Source organism: Asterias amurensis, chromosome 8 (assembly GCF_032118995.1).
Source record: "Asterias amurensis chromosome 8, ASM3211899v1".
Classification (NCBI taxonomy): Eukaryota; Metazoa; Echinodermata; class Asteroidea; order Forcipulatida; family Asteriidae; genus Asterias; species Asterias amurensis.
Genome location: NC_092655.1, coordinates 2,487,809 through 2,509,347, shown reverse-complemented (window position 1 = coordinate 2,509,347; position 21,539 = coordinate 2,487,809). Strand labels below are relative to the sequence as shown.

Below are 21,539 nucleotides of genomic sequence, written 5' to 3'. Positions count from 1 at the left end.
GTCTGTGTATTATAACAAAATCAGTAAATTTCCATTGTGGTGTGAAACTTGATTATTATTACACTGTAATAATATTTGGTTATTTGTTTAGGAACAAACTGCATAAAGCAGTTGTTTGTTCTCATGTATAACCATTTCTACCTACCTGGGATAAGTAAGGTTCAGGTTTTTCTTGGTGTATGTGGTTTACATGCATTGATAATAATTACACTGTAATACACTTGGTGAATATTTTGTATTCAAAGAAAAAAGAGAATGTAACTGCATAAAGCAGTTGATTTCCCCCTGTGATCATTTCTACCTCCCTGTATATATACTTGCTGTAGGTGGTTTGCATGCATTATTGACTGGCCACTTGCAGAGTTGTGACTAGCGCCCTCTATAGACACAAACAACTTTTTTTAAACATGTTTTGCTGAGGGCAATAGGAGTATGGTGTCCATAAATTTCTTTGATTTGTCAAGTTTGTCTATTATTTTAATTGAAGAGATTTTCAAATCAAATTTTAAATTGACAGCGTTGAATTTTGAAATCAGTTTAAGCAATATTGAAAACCCCAAAAAACATATTAAAACAGTTCTACCACCAAGTTGCTGAGGATAAGATGAAGAAGCAAGATTACACTCATGAGGTAACAAGATGGTTTTCCTTTTTATTTTTAATTTTTAAACACCACCATTGTTCATTTTTTTATGAAGCAAACTCATTTTATTCAAGACTCAATTGATGTAGGCCTGTACATCAATGTAACTTAGTTCAACCTAGATACAAGACTATCTTATTTGAGGCCTAGTACACAGCTGGTATTATTAATTTTCCTCAGATAATAGGCCTAGGGCCTTCCTCTAAAAAAAACTGAAAAAACCCCCATCTAATTGATTCAAGATTACACTTGCCTTATTTATGCATGGTAATTAGCTTTTAATCTGTATTTTAGGAAATAATTTTCTCAAGAGATGACAAGTCTAACCCATATTTATGGGTAATATGAGTTTGAAATAGGCTTAGTGGCTAACCCCCCCCCCCCAAATTTCATGCCCTTTTCCTTGAAGTAGGTCTACATTTAAATAATAATGGGGGAAAAATGAAGAAACAAATGAAGGCCTAAAATACGATAATTTTCCAATAGATGATGAGCTTAACACTATAGAATTTGTCTTCTAATTTAAATGATTTTAATGCCTTTTTCCTTGAAGTAGGCCTAAGTCAAAACTGCAATACAAAAAATGAAGGTCTAAAATTAGATGTTATAAATAAAATGATAGGCCTAAGTCTAAACCATAAAACATTTCTTCTAATTAATATGAATTTGAAGTAGATGACAAGTCTAACCCCACGTTCCAGGTATTATGTGAGGGTATAGTGACTCTTTTTTCCAAAGTGATATATCACTTATATATTCTTTTCCTTGAAGTAGGCCTACACTAAACTGTTATTCACAAATGAAATCATAAATAGATAAATGAATACATTAAATAAAAATGGATTTTTTTAAAAAGATGATAAGTCTTATAATTTTCTGTTAGTTTATATGAATTTAAATAGGCCTAATTGATATTTTAAAAAATAATATAATTCCATGTCTTCCTTGCAATTTTTAATCGGAATTAGATGAAAACCAAATGTATAGGCTAAGATTATTTTCCCATTAATGATTTTAACACCAAAAATAGTTTCCCTAGAACTAATATGATGACATTTGTTTAGGCCTAATAATGGGATTATTTTCCCCATAAATAAATGATCTAAATACCTTAAAGAACTGTTTGTAGAATGCAATTACCTAGTACTGGTTCAGACACATTTACTGAAGCCTTAAAAGACACTGGACACTATTGGTAATTGTCAAAGACCAGTCTTCTCACTTGGGTATCTCACCATATGCATAAAATAACCTGTGAAAATTTTAGCTCAATCGGTCAGCGAAGTTGCGAGATAATAAAGAAGAAAAAAAACACCCTAAACACACGAAGTTGTGTGCTTTTAGATAGTTGATTTCGAGACCTCAAATTTTGAATCTGAGGCCTCGAAATCAAATTCGTGGAAAATTACTTCTTTCTCGAAAACTACGTCACTTTAGAGGGAGCCGTTTCTCACAATGTTTTATACTATCAACCTCTCCCCATTACTCGTTACCAAGTGAGGTTTTATGCTGGTAATTATTTTGAGTAATTACCAATAGTGTCCACTGCCTTTAACCTATGTATGAAAGCCGTGTAATTTGTTTAGATAGTGTATTTTAATGTTTAGGCTTAATGAATAAGATTACGTATCAAAATTCTTTGCAGGATGTTATCTTTCATTCAATATGCCCTCTCCAATCACAAAAGAAAAATACAAGTCTTCTATATTTGCAGAACTGACCAATTTACAACCTTTAGAAGTTCTATTTCAACTCACATTTCTGGTAATGGTGAGGAAGAGCCGGCTGTGAGGGGAAATGGAGGAGGCCGGTTAAAAAAAAAATCAAAAATAAGGATGAATCACAATTGTTTTGTAGAAATTGTATAAACCTTTAAAAAAAGCTGCATTTGAGACACTGAATTTATAAAAAAATTATACAAACTCTTTTCAAAAGTTTAAAACTCAAGTCAGTTCTATTGATATTAAAGTCTTACATGCTTTTCTTTTCACATAATGAGACCTAATTTGTTTCTTGTTACACATGTATATACCAACAATGTCTTTTCAGAATCTAACAAATCCTCTTTACTTTTCAGGTTCATGAAAGACTCAAATGTATACAAGGAGAAGTAACAGCGCCATATGTTTACGCCACAGAAAATATAACGCGCAAACATATGACGCAATGAGACGTGAAAGTGACTTCCAGAACAGCTAATGATTACACAAAGACTACAATGATTGAATTCAGTTCTAACTAGTGTTAATTTTTCACACACAATACAGAATCAAACATATGCACTGATTTTGAAAAACAATACATGTAGGTCTACAAAGTATGCACTCATTTTCTAAAATTAGTTAAAAAATCAAAACTGCTATTGTAGAAAAACACTCTGAGCAATGTGAGAATACTCATAAGATTTAACACAATTTTTCACAAGAAAGATGAACTCAAACTTAAAATAATGTGCAATTTTTCATTTAATGTAGAAATTAGAGAAATTAAATATTGTTCCTTAGCTTAATATCATGGAAATAAACACTGAGGCAACACACACACACACAATAAAGTCTTTACGCATATCAAAATCAGGACAAAAAGAAATAAAGTTCAATGTATTATACTAGTGCTTTTGACTGCTTACAACCATAGTATTTTTTTAATCTTTGCCTGATCAACAATTGTCGTCTATTTACATAAAATCACACAACTGGACAATTTTGGTAACAGATAACTTGGGAGAAATCTTACAGAATTAGCTTTAAAAAGGCATTTAAAAATGGAATAAAAAGCGCTAAAACTACTTAAATTTAAACTTCAATCATTTAAAAAACTGGATCAAACAAACTGTTCTGTAAGCCTCTTGAAATGGAATGACAGTATGGCTAAACATTAGAACTTGCTTCTTTTTGAAAAATACTTATCAAAACCTCAATTAGTCAAACCTTTATTCTGCCATTTTCCACCTTTTTGTAACTTACATTTATATTTAAAATCTCTTTCAAACTAAAACTAAAAGATTACTGTGCAAATTTTGACCTATAGTTAGTAATGTACTAAGAGTATCATCAAATAAATGAAAGTGGAATGCTTTAGCTGAAACAATATGTTTCTTAAGTACTCTTATAAATTGTTGGTGGAAGTAATTTTTTGAAGTGGTGCATGGTAAATAGACTTTATCTAAAAATCTGTAGAAAAATAGAAAATTGTGTTTAAATTCTGCTAGACATAGGCACACAAATTCAAAAGGTTAGTTTATTTGATTTCCATCTCTCCCTCACCCCCTTTTCTGAATCGGGCCCAGATAACAATTCTCTGCTTAGCATAGTGAGTAGGACGCCAGTCACAATTTGTACCAATGAAATGGTATCTTGGCTGGTTTCCTTATTCTGGTATTAAGTAAAATTTGGTTGTTCTTAAAAAACTTATAAAAAAATCAAAATATGATTGAAACACTCATTTGATTTCAAATCAGTTTGTTGTCTGTTTTTATAGCTAAATTCCTAGCTCAAATGCTTCTCTTATCTCACTCCAACCCTAGCCTAACAGACTTAATTACTTAATTGTCATCGACGGAAAAGTAAATCAACCAAAATCGGTCAAAAGTAGCAAAGTCGTGGTTCTGACGTTCATGCTTGATGGTCGAGCAGGCAGAACAAATCAAAACCAAGTTTGGCGGATGGTTCTAACGACCCAGTGCAGCTGATGTAACTGATCATGGGGATCATCATTTTGTATCTGTGTTGTGTTACCAGCTGTTTAGTTGGCTAGTTGGCAACCAAAGATGTTGGGTTTGTCCAATCACAGTGTTGAACTTGACCACATGGTATAGTAGTTTGTGATAATCACTGTGTATCTGTGTTGTTTTACAATTTGTTTATAACTTGCCAGTTGGCAACCAAAGATTTAGAATTTGTCCAGTCACAGTGCTGAACTTTTTGAATCATGCTAACCAATGTACATCGGCATCATGCAGGTCGATGTGCATTACAAGCTTGTGCTTATTTCACCAATAAATGTTTATATTTCCAAACTCAAAATACCGCACAATCTCCTCAATTGCAGAACAGCTCAGCAAATCTTGCAGCCACAGCTACAGTCTTCGCAAGAAGCATCATGCTTAATCTCTGCACTCATATATTTCAAGTCCCACATTACTCTAAAAATTGCTCCAAAATTGGAAGTAAATCTAAAGCAGGAATAAAAGTCAGAGATATAACTTTTTTTTTTTTTTCAACAAACCAATGAAAAAAGTCGTGCCTCAAAAACAGAGAATTCCTCAAAAATGTTGATGTTTGTAGTAGATGATAATGATCTGATGCACAGAAACACAAGGTCAATAAGAACATCTTATACACGGCCATCGACTGAGGCAACGGCGTAGCTTGAGCACTGCATGCTGTGGCGGACCCAGTCAGTAGATTGGCACTGAGGGCTGCAGTAGGTCTGCTGACGGCACAGAGAGCACTCGAACTGTCCTACCAGACCACAGATGCACAGCTTGGATATATCTGTAAGAAACACGAGAATAGAAAATATAACATATAAGTTTTGAAGTGTCGGCCCGAATCTAAATTAGCGTCTGAACCTCATGCTATGTGAGATTGTAGTTGGTGAATAAAGAGTCGCTAGCAAACATAAGAATGGTTTTGAATGGTTAGATAGTAGGAGTGTTGACTGTATAGGTTATCTATCATTCATAACCATGGTGAATGATAGCGGATGGTCAAAGAAAATGTTCACTCAATCAATAAATCAACTACACCCATACATGAAAGAAACCTAGGCTGGTACCTTTGTCCTTGACCCAGCGTATCAAGATACTGTCCGAACGGTAGACTTCAGAGAGAACCAACTTCTTCTCCTTAGCCCCGTCAATGTCCTTTAGGGTCTCCTGCATCAAGATGAACTTCTTTTCCTGGAGTTTGGCGGGGAGGGCACGCTTCACGTCATCTCGGAGGTCACGCATTGTTCCAACTTTGTTGGCCTTGACTGAGCCGAGCTTCTGGAATGTGCCGTCAGAGTTCTTCACCATAATGAACATTGGGACACGGTCTTCAAGGACTACAATGTGAAGAAGAAAAATAAAAACAAATTAGATGCTGGAATGTCAAAAGGTTTTTTGAAGGATTTAAAAGAATTTCAATAAATAGGATTTTAAGCTTTGCATGATGAGAGTACAATCAGGTGAGGTTTACGGTAGCACCATGTGTAAATCTCTTTTGGGTAACCGTTGGTTCTGAAAGTTCAATAAATTCTTACTTCGTTCTTGCTGTCCAGTTGATTCAGTGAAGCCTGGAGGTAGAGCAGTGACTGCAATCTCAGGGGTACGTCTTGGTGTGTTTGGGGTCAAGCGACCATTGAAGTTCTGGTCATGGAATCTACAAGAGGAGAAATTAAACCTTTAATCCAACAAGCCCCTTGCTAAACCCACCTCTGTATAACTAAAGGGCATTACTAAACATCAATGACTATTAAACAAGAGACAGCTTTAAGTGATAACAATGACTGGAAGTTTTGCAAAATATTGGATTTGCTAGCCAGGGCTGACAACAAAGGGAAACAATTTCCATAAGCAGGGAGAATTTCACAATTTGTTGACCGAACATGGAACATTTGGTCCAATAGACTGTGTGCAAGTCCTGTAAGGATTCCAACATTTATGAGGATCTTGGGAAACACACTCACACATTTTAATGGGAGTAATGTTTGAACACAGGAGGAAACTCTCAGGTTGTATTGAGTGATTTAAATTTTTGTTCATATCTCCAGCCAGCCTTCCATTCTACATGTACCTCCAATTCCTTAATTTACTTCTCCCCCCTCCCCCCACCCCAGTTCAAGTTCCTCCAACTCCTTCACCATAGAATCCTTCTCAACAGATCCTTTGCATTGGCCGCCATCTTTGATGAAATGTGCGTGAAAGGCAATCATTGGCTGAGAGTTGTGCAAAGCGTGTACACGCGTGAACATCTCCATTGTTCTACATCAAAGATGGTGGTCAATGACGTAATTTGCAATCCATCTACCTACTTACACTGATCTCTCCTGTCCTTCATCATGTACCTTCAGCATTGGGTTCTCGAGGGATGTCGAGCTGGCAAACTCCTTCATCTTAAAGTTAGGTTCAGTCAAGGGTTCTGCCTCCACCATGTTCTCCTTCTTACCTGATCAAATCAAAGACAAAACATAACACTAAAGATTGTGTTTTCATACAAAACACAAAATAATTAGATCTAATATAGAGCATTTTACAATAGCGAACCATGGGGCCAATAACATTCCTTTAATATTTCTCAGCTCCTATGGGAGTATACAGTCCGAGCTGCCGCGGTGTTCTGGAGGCTTTTTCCAACAGATTATCAACCTCTACCCTCGCAGGAACCCAATTATATCCCTGTGTGAAAAGATGCAATTATGGTAAAGCATCTTGCTCAAGGACAAGTGTTATGAGCGAGACTTGAACCCACATCCTGATGACTTAACCACCAGAGCTTAATTTGAACTTGAATGAGGCTAAACAGAACTGAAAGACGGAAAGTCAGTCTGGTGCTTTTAATGGTCAATAATTTGTACTCTCATTGTCATGTGGTATACAGGGAACATGGTTGTTTCAGTACCATAAAAACATACTGACTAAAAGGCGTACCTCTACCGCAGCAGAATTTGAAGACGATAAATGAGATGATTACAATCATTAGCAACACAACTACGACAATAATGATGATGGCCCAAATGGGTATGGGTGCCTGCAGATAAAGAAAGAAAAAACCAACGTGAAAATTAGTTAATGCTTAGAACAATTCATGGTAAAGTGTGTCTGGAGATGTAATTCATACCCTCTATGATATTTTAAAATTTAAATTATAGTTATCGAGTAATGGGAGACTTTTGAATGCTAAGTGGTGGCAGACTTGCCAGGTAAATTTCCATTGTTTACGCCATTCTGCGCACATTTCCAAGAATAATGGATTTACCTGGCAAGTCTGCTGCCACCTACTGCCCCAAAAGTCTCCCAACATAATACATTAATTAGCTTTAAAAATATATGTATTTCAAATCTAACACTTTGTAGAGAGTTGAATAGACCAGTAAAATACAACACTTACCGCTACTTCGGGCATTGCTGTCGTCGTAGCCTGGGGAAAAAAAACAATGAAAAATACTTGATTATTACCTCAAATAATTGTATACATTAGACAACAAAATAATCCGTAAAAACCCCAAATCAATCCCACAAATCAAACAAAAGTAATCTTACCACTTCGCCGTATGTTTCCCCGTCCACCTGGAGATATTCGTCAGGGGTTAGAGTGTAGCCATCGAATGTCAAGACAATGTCACCAGACTGAATATCGGTCCAAATTTCCTCCTGGGTGGCATCCAAGTCTCCTTGAATGTCAAACGAGACTAAAATGGATCCTAGAATTGGGAAAAGAGAGAAGGATTTAAGTTTAAGAAATGTTTCATCTCATTAAGTTTTCCAAAGCAACCAAAGTTTAATATTCCTCACAGTAAAACACTTCCAACAATAAGAGGACAAATGCAAAATGATTTCATAGTTAACAATTAAGACACTACATTGAAACAAATTACATAAGAGCAAATGGAGGAACAAACTTTGAACAGGACAGGTAATGGCAGGCCTCAAATTTAATCTTTGAGAGGGCAAGTTTTGCAAAGGGCAGTTCTATTTGAGAACACGTTTGAGTCTATGGGTACATTTTGAAGTAGCACCAAGGCTAGAGCAGGGGCAACAGAGGCAATGGCAGACTTGGCCCCTGTGGAAATGGAATTTAACCTTTGATTTGTAAGAAACAGGTATAAATTGACCAGTATCAACATTAATGCTCCTTGCTTTACACAGATTTCATTTACAAACTCAAGCAAGTTTTTAAAATGCAGGAAGTTGGAAAAATGATTTGAGAGTATAACAATTTCATGACATTGGGCTGTGAGTTTATGGCTGGCAATGCCTTATGCAAAAAGTGGCTATAATACCTCTCTCGAGTGACACATTGCTGATCTGAACACCGGTATATCTCGCTGAAAAGTAATTCAGAACATAAATCTCAAGCTGAGCTTCCTTGCCGGCAGCCACCACATCGTAATCAACCAGGAACTGCAGTTTGAGCCTACGAATTGGCCCTGTGTAGTTCATCTGCTGGCTTGACACCACATCAAATGGGTCGACCAATAGGGTGAGCTCATAGGCACTCGATGGCATGGTTACCACGGTGACCTCCAGGATGTAGCTCAGGCCGATCGCGTCGATCGACAGGTTGGTGAAATGGGCCTGGCCAGTGCTGAGGTCAAAGGTTGTTTCTAGCTGACCTGTGAGCTGACCGATGTAGTTGGTAGGCATGTTGAGGGCCATCATGGCATGCCACTCAAGTCCCTGTAGATCATCGCAAAACAAAAAATTATTAATAAAGCCTTGAAATTTGCTCATTTGTAATATAGCGGGTAAAGACCATAAATAAACATTAGGACCTGCTAAAATCTGCGAGTTTGTTTCCTTCAAGTATTAAATAAGAAATGTTGAATTCAAATTCATACTCTGCTGCTGCCAACACAATAGATTGGGTCCGGTGAACCACACCACTCGGCCATCACTTGCCTCAAAACATTTGAGGGTGAGTTATCATAATCTAGTTGACTTTGTTTGAACCCACCTTGGTCATGAGGTCTCCAGGAATCATCATTGTGATCTCATCTCTCAGCTCAATGATCACCTCAAAGGTTGTGTTTTCAGTCACCATGTCCGGTGCCGTCAACGCAGACAGATAGTACGGCCGCACGGCCACGTCAAAAGCATTAGAGCTGACTGCAAGAGTGGACGTGTTGGGCTTGATGACTGTAAAGTCCAGGATGACTCCCGAAACGGTCAAGTCCATAGTCAGATCTGTGAAGTTGGCCCAGCCACTCATGAACGACACGGTCAGGTTTCCTGAGAGCTGGCCGCTTGTACTTGATGGATTCAATGATGCCGTCAGTTGCCAGGGATTTGAGGAATGCCCAAGTTGGTCGATCATATTTCCCTGTATGAGGATAAAACAAAATATTGTGATTAGTATGACAAAAAAACAATATAATTTATTTTTTGTCCTTCACTAATGTTTATGATGAGTCAGTGATGTCCTTGCAGGAAAACCATCCATGCACACAGTGGGTGGAAATGCATCACCTTTTGCATTGATAGGGTTCTAATTTCATGGCTCTGCTGACTGGAATTCTGCGCTTACAGCCCACAGAATTGTGTGCTTTGCAGGTTGCATTAAGCACAAATTCCGCATCAAGCAGAGTTTGACATTGGTCGATGGACCAAAATCCTCTCTGAAAAAAACCAAAGCTCAAGTCCAGTGCTCAGCAATGAAAACCATGTATGCCATGTAATACCGACTGCATTTTTTTTACTGAGCCAAATTTCATAGAGCTGCTTAAGAAACATATTGCTTATACAAATGTTTTGCTTAGCAAAAATGAGCAGAATACCAGTTCGAAATTGTGCATGTGACAGGTTACTTTGGCTAGTAACCTTATTCTGTTAAGCATCATTTTGTTGTTCCCAGCTACTTTTTGTGCTTAACAAGCTGAATGAAGTTTGGGCTGGAATAACTAGAGTAAAAATAATAAAACCATTGAGCTGCTCCTTCAAAGAAAATCTTGTACTTTTCGTGGGCTCTTACCAGTGCATCCACGGCATAGATTGAAGGCTGTTCAAAGAAGGGTGCTCTTTCTTTGGCCCCATCAGGCTGTGTGTAGATGACAAGGGATTCTGGGGTGCGGTAGACAACATCCACTTCAAGCTCAGCATTCAGTTGTTCTTCCTCCTCCAGCTGTACCTCAGAAAACCTGACATAAACAACAATGATTTTTAGGTTAAATAAAAATTAACTACAGCAGGATTTGAACCAACGGTCCTCTGGATTAACATGCCTAAACTTTTCTAACTGAACTATAAAGCCCTTTGATGTCAGTATCATTTTTTGGGTCATCATCTTCGCTTGGGGTGCTTAAAAATTACAACAATTCGAGATAAGTATGGTGAGCAGTAAGCTTGAGCGATATTGATTTATTTTATTCACGATATATCGCCGACAATATATCGCGATATTCGATATAATCGCGATTAATTAAATTTGACATCATCAGTCTTAAAACTCCAAGTGAAAGTTGTAGAAGAGACAGTCCTAGCATAAGAGAGGTGTTCTAATGACCTATTCTTCTGGTTTTACTCCAAACCTATGGGGTGCAAGATGTCTCAGCTAGCAAATACATCGCGATATTTAATCGATAAAACGATATATCGCGATTATCGCGATATATCGATATTTCGATTAAAACCAAATCCATCCGATATCGAAATCGTGTCCAAATTAATATCGCGATATTCGATAATATTGTGATATCGCCCAAGCTTAGTGAGCAGAACATGGAGATCTTCACCAGCTCGATGAATTTCAAGTCTTTGTGCAATGGAGCCCTGATTGTTCAGCAATCCTTACTGATTCCTCAAAAATATCAAACATTGAGAGAAGACTCTACTCACGTTTTGGTCCCGTTGGGTACGTCACTGGTCCCGCCTGTTTCATTGGTGGCCCGCACACCTCCTGTGGGGTCGACTGGTTCTGCTACCGGGTCAGTCATAGCCATGGAGGTAATCGTGATGTTGAGAGAATCTCCGAGGCTTCCTGACTGCAAGTCGTCAACCAACATCGATTGGATCTCAACCAACTGATCAAAGTTTAGTGAGGTACCTGGTGCTGACGCTACAAAAAACGATGCACAGATTATCAGATGAAATCTTTTGAATGCATTTACCATTTCAACAGAAGAGCAAATCATTAAAATGTTCTGAAATAAGTAAGACCAAGAAAGGACAGTCAGGTCTAAATACTTCTAGTTATAAAGTTTTACTCACTTGGAATGGTTTGTGGGGATGGTGTAGTAGCACTTGTGTCGTTCTGAGAACTCTCAGACCCAGGTGACTCAATTGTTGGAGATGGCTGAGGCCCGATCTCAACCACCACCTCAGTCTCGCCTTCAACAGCACGGCGCCGTCGACGTCCACTAGCCTCGCTGACTACATCCACGATTCGGATCTGGGATTCATCAATGTTGAGCAGCCCGGCTAGATTCCTCACCAGATTCTCCTCGTAGAAATCGTCAACGGACACCGCGGGGACACCAAAGGTGACCATGATAACCGCAGTGGTGCGGATCTCGATGGGCACTGGACCCTTTATAAGCATCCACAAGGTCTGGGTGTCACGATCAAAGTAGTTCTCACCGTAAATACCAGAACTGACAGAGGGATTATATTGGTCGGCCGGAAGACTAGGATCCTTGGCCTTCCAGGTGAATTCACCAGAGCTAAAATCTGCATTGTTGGGGGTCACGTACCGATCCTAAAAAAGAAAACGAATAGTTGGATTTCTTACACAATTTGTGGATATAACTAATAACTTAAACTTCTGTTTGTAAAAGTATTAATACTTTATCTGATTTTAATTTCGATGAGTCAATTCAATCCAAACCTCTAGTTTTCATTTAATACACAATCAAACCAACCTGTTAAAAATTTGGCAAATTGGACGGTGAAACATTAGCAAAAAACAACAAAAAGATTTGTTGGAGATTTTTCTATCAACTTGAAAGAGACTGAAAGATGTAAATGATTACCTGATAATAAACATCCAATCGTTGGGGATTGGCGTACCAGATTCCAATCACAACGGCCTGGCTGTCATCAGAGTTCAGCAGATGGAAACGAAGAGTCTGGGGATTGGTGCTGGTGAAGTACACCTCATACTCCTTCCCAGTGGCAATCAAGGTATAGAACGTACTGATACGCTCCTGGCATGTGTACCTGTAGAAGAGAGTACAAGGTTGATAAACTGAAGATTAAGGGATTGTAGAGTTTGGGGTTTGATGCTAGTGAGGTACACCTCATACTCCTTCCCAGTGGCTATCAAGGTATATAACGTACTGAGACGCTCCTACAATGTATACCTGGAGAAGAGGGTACCAAGTTGAAGATTTTGGATTGTACTTCACATTTCTAAGTATCTTCACATACACAGATTGTGCAGCCTTTGCCCCAAAATCTGTTAGAAGAGACTGATAACAGGCTTAACGAAATGGGGCCCAGGGTGCTAAATAATTCAAGACAAAGATCTTGGTTGGACCTACTTACCCATGACACCATCCCTGATCCTGCGGCCCATTGATTAAGTCTACATAGCCGTCGCTGTACATGGCCATTGGTGAAAGGCGTCGAACTTCAGTATCTCCATCCATGCTCTCAACAATCAACATCATGTGGTCGATACCGTGGCATTTATACGCCTGCCAGTTACTGTTGTACTCACATTCATTGTTGGTTCCTCTGTAAATACCTATCAATAAAGTAGAACATAAATGTATGGCATTCAATTTATGCAGAAACATGATCAAGTACTACTATAATAATAAGAACACCTAAAAGCACTGGTATCCATCATGTCTTGATACTCATGGGGCGGAACAAAACAAACTGGTTGGGATCTCAAAGGGTCATTGCATGTTGTGGCTGAACAGTTTAGCGCAGGTACAAAATTTGAGTGTGTGGTGTGTGAGTATTTTGTTGTTGTAGATTTTGAAAAAGGTTGTTTTCTTTTGCACTTTTGCTTCCGTACTTCACTTACCCTTATTTGGTGCGATATCGTCGGCTAGGATGCGTGATCCGTCCGGATTGGTCAGCATGACCTTGGGGATTCGGTAATCACCGAGACCACGCCGAGAGTCACCGTCCCACTCAAACTCAGACTGAGCAATGACTGTCCCCACTGAGCCAAGGAGGGTACCGTCCAAATCACGAATCATTGCTTTCTTCTGACCGTCACAGTCCATGTCCACACAGTCAGACGGGTTCACAGAACTGAAAATAATATAAGGCAAAGAAATTTACTGGAGTGGTAATTCTAAATTGTAATAAACCTTACTCCCAAAAAACAGCCAACTAGCGAAAAAAATTAACAAAACTCTATGCTGCATATTCAAACATTATTACAAATTCTCAACACTTGGAGCAGGTTAAATACCATGTTTATGCTGGAGTGGCGCTTAGAATAAAGATAATAAGCTCCCAACAACTTCTGAAAACTTCCACCAACTTCTCCCCAAAACAAGACAACTGGATGTGAGCGGTATTATTATTACTATTATTTAAAAGAAGCAGAAACTACTCTCACCCAACGTTTGGTCTGTATATAAATATTTTACGATCCTCATCAACGTCTTCGAAGGTCACACCTGATGTGGTCATAGGGTGTATTCCATCTTCACTCTTTTTGTTGGTCATGATTGCGACGTCCTCCTTTCCACAATGTGTACCAAAACCTCGGAACACTACGTCTGTTTTGTTTGAGATATCGCAGGGGATGAAACAGAGGCCAAGTCAGATTTGCAAACATTATGAAATGGTCAGTGCAAGCAAATTGATGATCTATTTCCTATAATTACCTACTTCCTATAATTGGCTATTTTTGCTTTTTTTTCTCCGCTTTTGTTACTGGTGGGCTAGAGTGCTGTTGTTGCTTTTACGGGGTTACTTCTATACGATTAATACTCCCCTGTTCTGTTTATTGCTTTTCCTACATGGCCCCCAGTAGAACAGTGTTTTTACACTGATGGGAGTTACCCTGCATACATAATACTTCTATACTACATGTATAATGATCATTAAATCGCTGGGTGCCGCCATGTTATTTTCACCTCATAAGTGGTTCCCCCGCACCCTGCTAAATTGATGCATCCTGTGGTCAATTTTTGAGTACCCATGGGTTAACAGGTTAACCCTATCAGGGGCAGAGGACCTCAATGCCGGCGGATTCAAGAAGTCTAGTGACCATTCAAACTCATTTAGAGTTACTTACCATCGATCTCACTCTTTCCATTAATCATAGGGTAACTGTTACAACCATGAAAGGTTTTAAATGGCGACCCATTACTTGATGACAGAAAGGAGCCCCACACGTATCCAGCGTGCCCTCCGCCTGGTGGTCGTGGAGCCCTCTGTTTACTGCTTTGACCTGCATTTTCTGGTTGAACCTGAGGTTTGAGGATGAGGAGGGTGTGGAATGAGCAAGAAATCATTATAGACAATAATGTGCAAGACTATACCAAATTATTACAGTGTTTGAAACTAAGACCGTACATGAGAAAATCGAGGCACTAGGTAACCGCAGAGAGATTGTTCGTCCGAGAGAAAAACTGTAGATAAGGTACCTCCAGACCATTCAGGAACCACACTCATGACGTGTTTATATTGCCAAAAATCAACCATTTAACCCCATGGTCTGAACATCAAAGAAGGAACATCTAAAAACGATTTGTCTTTCCCTTTTCCTGTTCCGCACAAATAAACATGACATTACACAAAAATTACACTGGATCACTTGGCTGTTCGTTTTTCACTTACAGCGTCTGCCGTGCAATCGAATGAGTCACTGACACCAACGATGAGCGACTTCTCGATACGAACAAATTTGTCCGATGTCACGTGAGAAATGGCAGGAGGAGTCATCACCATCGGCATGACGGCAATATTGTTGTCAATTAGCTTCATATCAGTCAGAAGTACACTTGACGACACCTGAGCAAAAAGAAAAAAAACCTCAAATTATACGGGGGCTCTTGATTTGGATCGATTGTTTTTACAATTTACTAAAGGATTTCATTAAATAATTGTTTTTACTAATTTTCTTTTTGTCTGGTACATTATCCTTTGCTGCAAGGGCAAAGTTTGTCTGCATCTATCACTTCTTTCTCCGTTCAACACTTTAGAGAAGCAGCTCGTTTTTGTGTGAATTGTTTTGGTTTTTAACTCTTTCAGTGCCAATTGGCTGTACATGTCCAAGCTTTTCCATGTACTAAAATAAGTTTCCTAAAAAGTACAAGTACGAACCCCTAAGTATAAATGTTATCACGCAAGGGCATCATCACTTAATGAAATACTATTGACTTCGGGATGTACCAAGCCAAAACAAATCAGCAAAATACATATTGTTTGGTTGGAATTTTTTGGTACAAAATTCTGATAAACCTAAAGAAACTGGGCACCGAAACAATTACTGTTGATTTTAATAAACTTAATAGAACTCCTCGTACCAAGTGATAGACGCCATAGTCCCAGCACTTGTAGATCAAGAAATTGGAGACCTTAGCACATCCTGGCTCACTGATGCTATGCATGTGGATACCGTGAAGAGTGGAGTGCCCGACGTTACCATACCAATCCGTCAACGGGTTGGGTGCCTCATAACACTTCTCTCCCTTGATCTTGAAGGCGACTCTCTCTGAACCGGCCACAGTGTTGTTGATAAGGATCACCTTGCCTGCCTTCTCTACCTCGATGCCGGCATTCCACATCAAGTTCTCAGGTTCGAAACGGTCTTGGTAGGTTCCGGGGAAGACGACCAGGGTGATGAGATTATGGATGATTTCATTGTTGTCTTCCCACACGATTATACCTGGTTAGAAGTGGAAGTTATTGCAATATTAATATTAATCTTAACCATAGTCAATCTAGATGTCAAGCAAAGGCTGCATGGTTGAACTAGTTACTCCAACTGGATCAACCTAGTTCCAGAGCAGTGTTCTTCTTGTCAAATAAACATAGTTACGGCACTTTGTCAAGATGGTGATTTGGTTTACTTGATCTTGATCGAAAATTTTGCAAACCTTTCTAATCACACAAACATTTGTTTTTTAAAATGATAAATGGTAGATTTTTGCCAATGAAATATCAATGTCAGCTATTAAGATAACAATTAGTACTGTACTTATGGCGAATACCCTTTTTTTCTTCTTTGATACATCGTCGTCGCAGAATATTTGACGAATCAATCAACTAATCGCATGCGTGTTTATGTGGCAAATTGACTAGCGGTAAACAACTTTTAATGTCTTGGATTATTAACAAACCTGGTCCAACTGTGTGATGCACCACGTTATCTTTAAGAAGTACTCCCTCAGTGCCGAAGACACCGATGGCCGGACTAAAGCCGTTGTGGAAGCTGCAACCTTTGACGAAGGACGGGGCAAGTTCATCTACCTCTCCTATGTCCAAGAAAGCCAGAGAGTAGCGTGGATCATAGAAGTCGGAGTGACCCTCCTGCCCAGTGTGGAAGAACTGAACGTTGGAGATGCGAGCGTATCCTGAATGGATGAGATGAGATTTTTTTGTAAACAAAATTATAATCATAATTATTGAAATAGTTTTGATTCGTGGGGTAGAGGATCATTGTTGACCATTGGAAATTTTGCAATCTTTTATAGCCATTTTAAAAATTAAGGTTTACGTTTAAGGTAGGGTCACAAATTGTAAAAAGCTGGGAGTGTAGAGTGCATTATGCTCCACCAGCCAGGCTCGTTGTGGATGAAACCCCATGCCTAGATCCTTATTGACTGTGAAGGGGGTAACCCTGTTTCATCCCCAGGAAGTATGTGGCACTGTGCTCCTGTTGGAAGTTGGTTTGGGTTGATAGCCCAAATCAGTTTAGTGTAGCCCTCACCTTGAAGTGGCCGTTTGGCCTTGTGATGTAAGACAATCTCTTATAAAATATATATCTCTTTTGAACACATGTAGCAAGTACGCTACGGAGGGTGATGTAAAAACTACATCATCACTTTCATAACATCCATGAAGTAGGAGGGTACCTAGGGGGAATACCTTTCTGGCAAATTTTACCTTTGTATTGAGTTCCAGACTGGAAGAATCGGCCGACCAGAACACGTGCTCCGTAAGACTCATCAAAGAGAAGGTCGTAGTCATTTCCTTCTATCTTGATGTTACGGGTTAAGAGGCCGACCTCTGCTGCCAAGACGTAATCATCCTGGAACTCGGCTAATTGATAAAGAATAAAAAGTTAATAAGTATAAGAAGAAATTAATAATATATGATTTTGGTGTGATGATCAAGGGTGAAACCAAAATAAATAAACTGTTTGCCCCCAAAACTCATCTCAAACTTACCGATGTGTCTAAATTCAAATGTTCCGTTAATCTGGAAGGTAGAAGCGTCTGTGACTGCTACAATGATAAATGTCTCTGTCTGCCAGGCCTCGTAGGATGTGGTTGCCACAACGATCTCATCACCAACGACCCAGTCAGTCTCAGCAACCACGGTCAGAGTGTTGTCCCCCGGAGACACTGTGGCTGAAAGCTGGGTCCAGTAAACTGTGCGGTTCACGCCATGAAGGTCCAGACCACCAAAGACACCTATAGGGGGATGGGGGGGGGGAGAGATCAAAGTAATCCAATCATTTGAGAGAATTGATCAGTTGCAATAAGTTGAATAACTTGAAGCCATTGTATTATATGTGGCATGTTGTTGCCAAGCGAATAAGAACACCAAACTCAAGTTGTGGCGTTTCTGATCAGCAGAGTGTGGGTTCAGTAGGGTTCTGATTGTGACACTTGGGCCCTTATAAAGAAAGATAATAGTTGCGTACTTCTATAATAATGTGAAGCTGTTCCTTCTGTGTGTTGTGGAATGCAGGCAAAATAACCCAGTGCACTTATCAACAAGATTTCAAAATCTGTGAGATTATCAAATTTGTTTATAATAGGACATGAAAAGAATGGTTCATTTCCAGTGAACTTTCTGCAGAATCAGTGAGAAATAATAAAATGAAGTCAGAAATGAAGCATCACATTGTGCAAATTACTTACCAAGAGCCTTAGAGCCAAGGTTAGGCCCATTAGGCAGCGGCTGGTCCGGTGTGAAATGATTGCCATTCAATAAGATCTTCATGTCGTGTACGAATGGATTAGACTCGCTGAATCCAATAATAAGACGTCCACCTTGGATCAGGATGTAGGTGGCTTCAATCTTGTTATCCTGAGTGTCTTCAATCTCTAGGTTACCGTAGATGAAGAGCTTGTTCATGATGGGGAGTAGTACGTCAGCCACCATCCATACCTCTGCAATCAGTATTAGAATGAAAGGCATCAGTTACTTACAATGCTTATTGTAAGTGTCGTGGCCGAGCAGTTGAGAGCACCACACTCAAGCTCTGGGGTGCGTTCCATTTGCACAAAGATAGCCAACGTTTGCCAACAGTTTTGAGTGGATAGGGTTGTGCGTCGCCATCGTTGGCGAACTTTATTAACCATAGGCGGATGCAAGTTTCATAAAGCTGTTAAGCAGAAATGGCTCGTCAAACTTCTTTGCTGAGTCGGGCACCAGCCACAACAATGCAAAATGTAGTTACGGCTGGTAACCTGATTCTGCTAAGCAATAGTATTCTGTGCTTGGCAAGTTTTTGTGCTTACAGGTTTTATGAAATTTGGCCCTGACCACTGAACAAGAGATTATAGAAACTGACCTGGCAGGACCATGACATTTGCACCATCTTGAGGGATGTTGCCATCGCTGCCACCCCATCCATCCTCAACTCCTTCCCAGGAGGCAGCTTCAGACCACAGGAGAGCTTCTCCAGGCCGGCCCACTGGTGGTGGCTCAGGAACAGGTATGAGACAATCCTTAAAAAAGCACTGATAGACGTCCAAGTCCACCTGACGATTAACCGGATTGCTCTCTCCTTTGCCGGAAACTAGACAAATGTAAATATAAAAGTGTCACTTTTGCTGACTAAGCCAGGTCTGATACTCCCTGGTCATTGCCTTGGTGCCCTTGTAATTATCCAGTAGAAATTTACAATTTCTTCATAGGTTGCCCTTTACCAAAGACAACATGCCTTGGTGCCCTTTCAAGAACAATAACGCATACAGGCCTGCGTAAGCCATTTGTGAATAAGGGGCCATTCAGAATCAGAATAGGCAATGTTAAATAATTTTGATTTTTAAATATAGAATGGCTTCATATTATAATCTTTACACTGAAGAACAAAAAAATGTAAAAAGAACTAAGAAATACTGCATCACTTACTTATATAGGTGAGTTCTCTGGTGGCGTTGTTCCAGTGCCAATCACCATTCTCATCATTGGCATACGATGGCACCTCTTCAGTGCTATTCTTGATCACTCCAATCGTTGCAAATTTATCCGGTCGCTGAGTGAAGTTGTGGTTTAACAGCGAGAAGTCCCCATCCTCGTAGTTATAGAATGTGGCGTGGTAGGAAATGTTGGTGACATGGTCCACGTCCTCGAAGATGAAGTTGTATGCATCGCCGTCGATGAGGGTAAGCATCCATCCTTGTGGGTGAGTAAGGCGCTTCTTCTTGTATGGTACACGGCTGGTCCCATAGGCATTGGTAAAGAGGGTATCCTTGTACAATAGAGAGGACGGTAACGGTTCATTGAAAGCCATGCGGTGGAGACGGATGGTTGTGTCACAGCTAGAGCCAGGAAAACCAACACCAAAGCTAGCATCCTCTGCACAATGGTCAGGGTGGAGGTTGGGGTTACTGGGCAGAACGATGTAGTTCGCGTTCCCTGAAAGCGTGCCGTCGTTGTCCTCGATCCAGCACTCATGCTCCCACTGGAAGCCCACCTTGTTTGGAGAGTTCAGAAACTCCAGACCTTGGGTGCGGATTGAGAAACCTCCTTGGAACGTCTTGCAATGGGCGCATGCTCGGATGCCTGCACATCGACTCTGATCAAAGTTGACCAGCTTGGCTCCGTCAACTGTCAAACCATCACCTTTTGGACCATGGATGCCAGCCGATGTACACTCAGAAGGATCTGAGATGTTACTGTAAGCAACAACAGTTAAATTCCTAACTAAGGAGCCACCTTCACCCCAGGGGGCAGCAATGGTTTGGTATTCAACCCCCGACTTGTCAGCATCTGAAAAAACGAAGTCATGGAACTGGATAGCACCGACCTCAACAGCCTCCGCCCCGCGCTCTACCTCCCAGGCGTAGAGGGAGTGATACTTAGCTGGTTCTGCCTCCACTGAATTACATCCGCCACCAACTCTTGGGTAGTAGATTGGGAAAATCCACAGGCCGTACCAGCCCATGGCATGAGCAGTGTTGTTTTGGAATTCCCCGAGAGGAACATTACGGGGACAGATTGCTGTTGTGAATGAAGGACCTTCGGGGTGACTTGGCGCGTTGTACCAGAAACCAAAATGGGATCCGCCGGCCGCCGCATTATGACGGACAGTGTTATTGGGATTAGTCACCCAAAAAGTGGCCGGAGTGATGTCCACATTCAACAGACTGCTGCTCGGACGAACAAACACCCCAAGATTATACTGGATGATGGTCCCAGTCTCGATACCATCTTCCAAGAAATAGGCGTGTCCCATGATGTTGTAGGCAACATTGTGTTCTACGAGGAGGTTGTGAACAGCATGAATAGTGACAGCACGGTTGAAAGTGTGATGGATACCGCAGCCACGTACGTAGGAGCCCGTCACATCCCCGTTAAGATGGAAATGAATTGGGTAGCGACCCAGCCGGAAGGCTTGACCTGCGTGAGTGACCTCTATGTAACTGATACGACCTTTGACAAGCTGTTGATCTTGGTACTTGGCAAATAACATGATCTGTGCACCAAACTGATCGCTTCCAGTTTCTTCTCCAAAACGACCAAGGAAGCAGGTCTGAGTGGCAAATTGATCTGAAAGGTTAAAAAAGAACAGAAAATTGCATTTCAAATGTTGACAACATTTTAACTTTGCAATTAAAGATAAAACGAATATAGTTCAATCGATTCTGAAAAACCAAAACATGATTCAGATTGGAATTCATTATTTGCCATTTTTATTTGCGCCGCAAGTTTATTTCTCAAATTTTTCACAGAAAGAGTAACACAAGAGCAAGTTTCCCCAGAACCTGTTGTTGCTATTAATATGAGTGAAACAACGCACATCACAGTAGGTGCCTGCCTGTGTATGCAACCCAATGGAAAGTCTGAGTAGATAATCATGGCCGAGTGGTTAAGAGCATCAAA

General features: G+C 40.0%; 1 protein-coding gene across 2 annotated transcripts in view; it reads right to left on the bottom strand.

The window, feature by feature from the left end:
• Nucleotides 1-2,865: 2,865 nt before the first annotated feature.
• Nucleotides 2,866-21,539, bottom strand: part of LOC139941100 (fibrocystin-L-like) — a 58,459-nt gene continuing 39,785 nt past the window's right edge. For both annotated transcript variants that reach the window (XM_071937531.1, XM_071937532.1), the window contains 25 exons: nt 19,566-21,206; nt 19,003-19,230; nt 18,347-18,598; nt 17,648-17,893; nt 17,364-17,519; nt 16,598-16,831; nt 15,782-16,143; nt 15,093-15,266; nt 14,548-14,722; nt 13,864-14,026; nt 13,318-13,550; nt 12,828-13,029; nt 12,314-12,500; nt 11,553-12,039; nt 11,181-11,400; nt 10,318-10,483; nt 9,304-9,669; nt 8,630-9,026; nt 7,890-8,050; nt 7,738-7,767; nt 7,278-7,377; nt 6,666-6,795; nt 5,891-6,009; nt 5,423-5,692; nt 2,866-5,139 (listed from right to left, as the gene is read on the bottom strand). In XM_071937531.1, the coding sequence (XP_071793632.1) occupies nt 4,979-5,139; nt 5,423-5,692; nt 5,891-6,009; nt 6,666-6,795; nt 7,278-7,377; nt 7,738-7,767; nt 7,890-8,050; nt 8,630-9,026; nt 9,304-9,669; nt 10,318-10,483; nt 11,181-11,400; nt 11,553-12,039; nt 12,314-12,500; nt 12,828-13,029; nt 13,318-13,550; nt 13,864-14,026; nt 14,548-14,722; nt 15,093-15,266; nt 15,782-16,143; nt 16,598-16,831; nt 17,364-17,519; nt 17,648-17,893; nt 18,347-18,598; nt 19,003-19,230; nt 19,566-21,206 (6,860 nt within the window). In that variant the 3' untranslated portion in view covers nt 2,866-4,978. The remainder of the gene's footprint in view (nt 5,140-5,422; nt 5,693-5,890; nt 6,010-6,665; nt 6,796-7,277; nt 7,378-7,737; nt 7,768-7,889; nt 8,051-8,629; nt 9,027-9,303; nt 9,670-10,317; nt 10,484-11,180; nt 11,401-11,552; nt 12,040-12,313; nt 12,501-12,827; nt 13,030-13,317; nt 13,551-13,863; nt 14,027-14,547; nt 14,723-15,092; nt 15,267-15,781; nt 16,144-16,597; nt 16,832-17,363; nt 17,520-17,647; nt 17,894-18,346; nt 18,599-19,002; nt 19,231-19,565; nt 21,207-21,539) is intronic.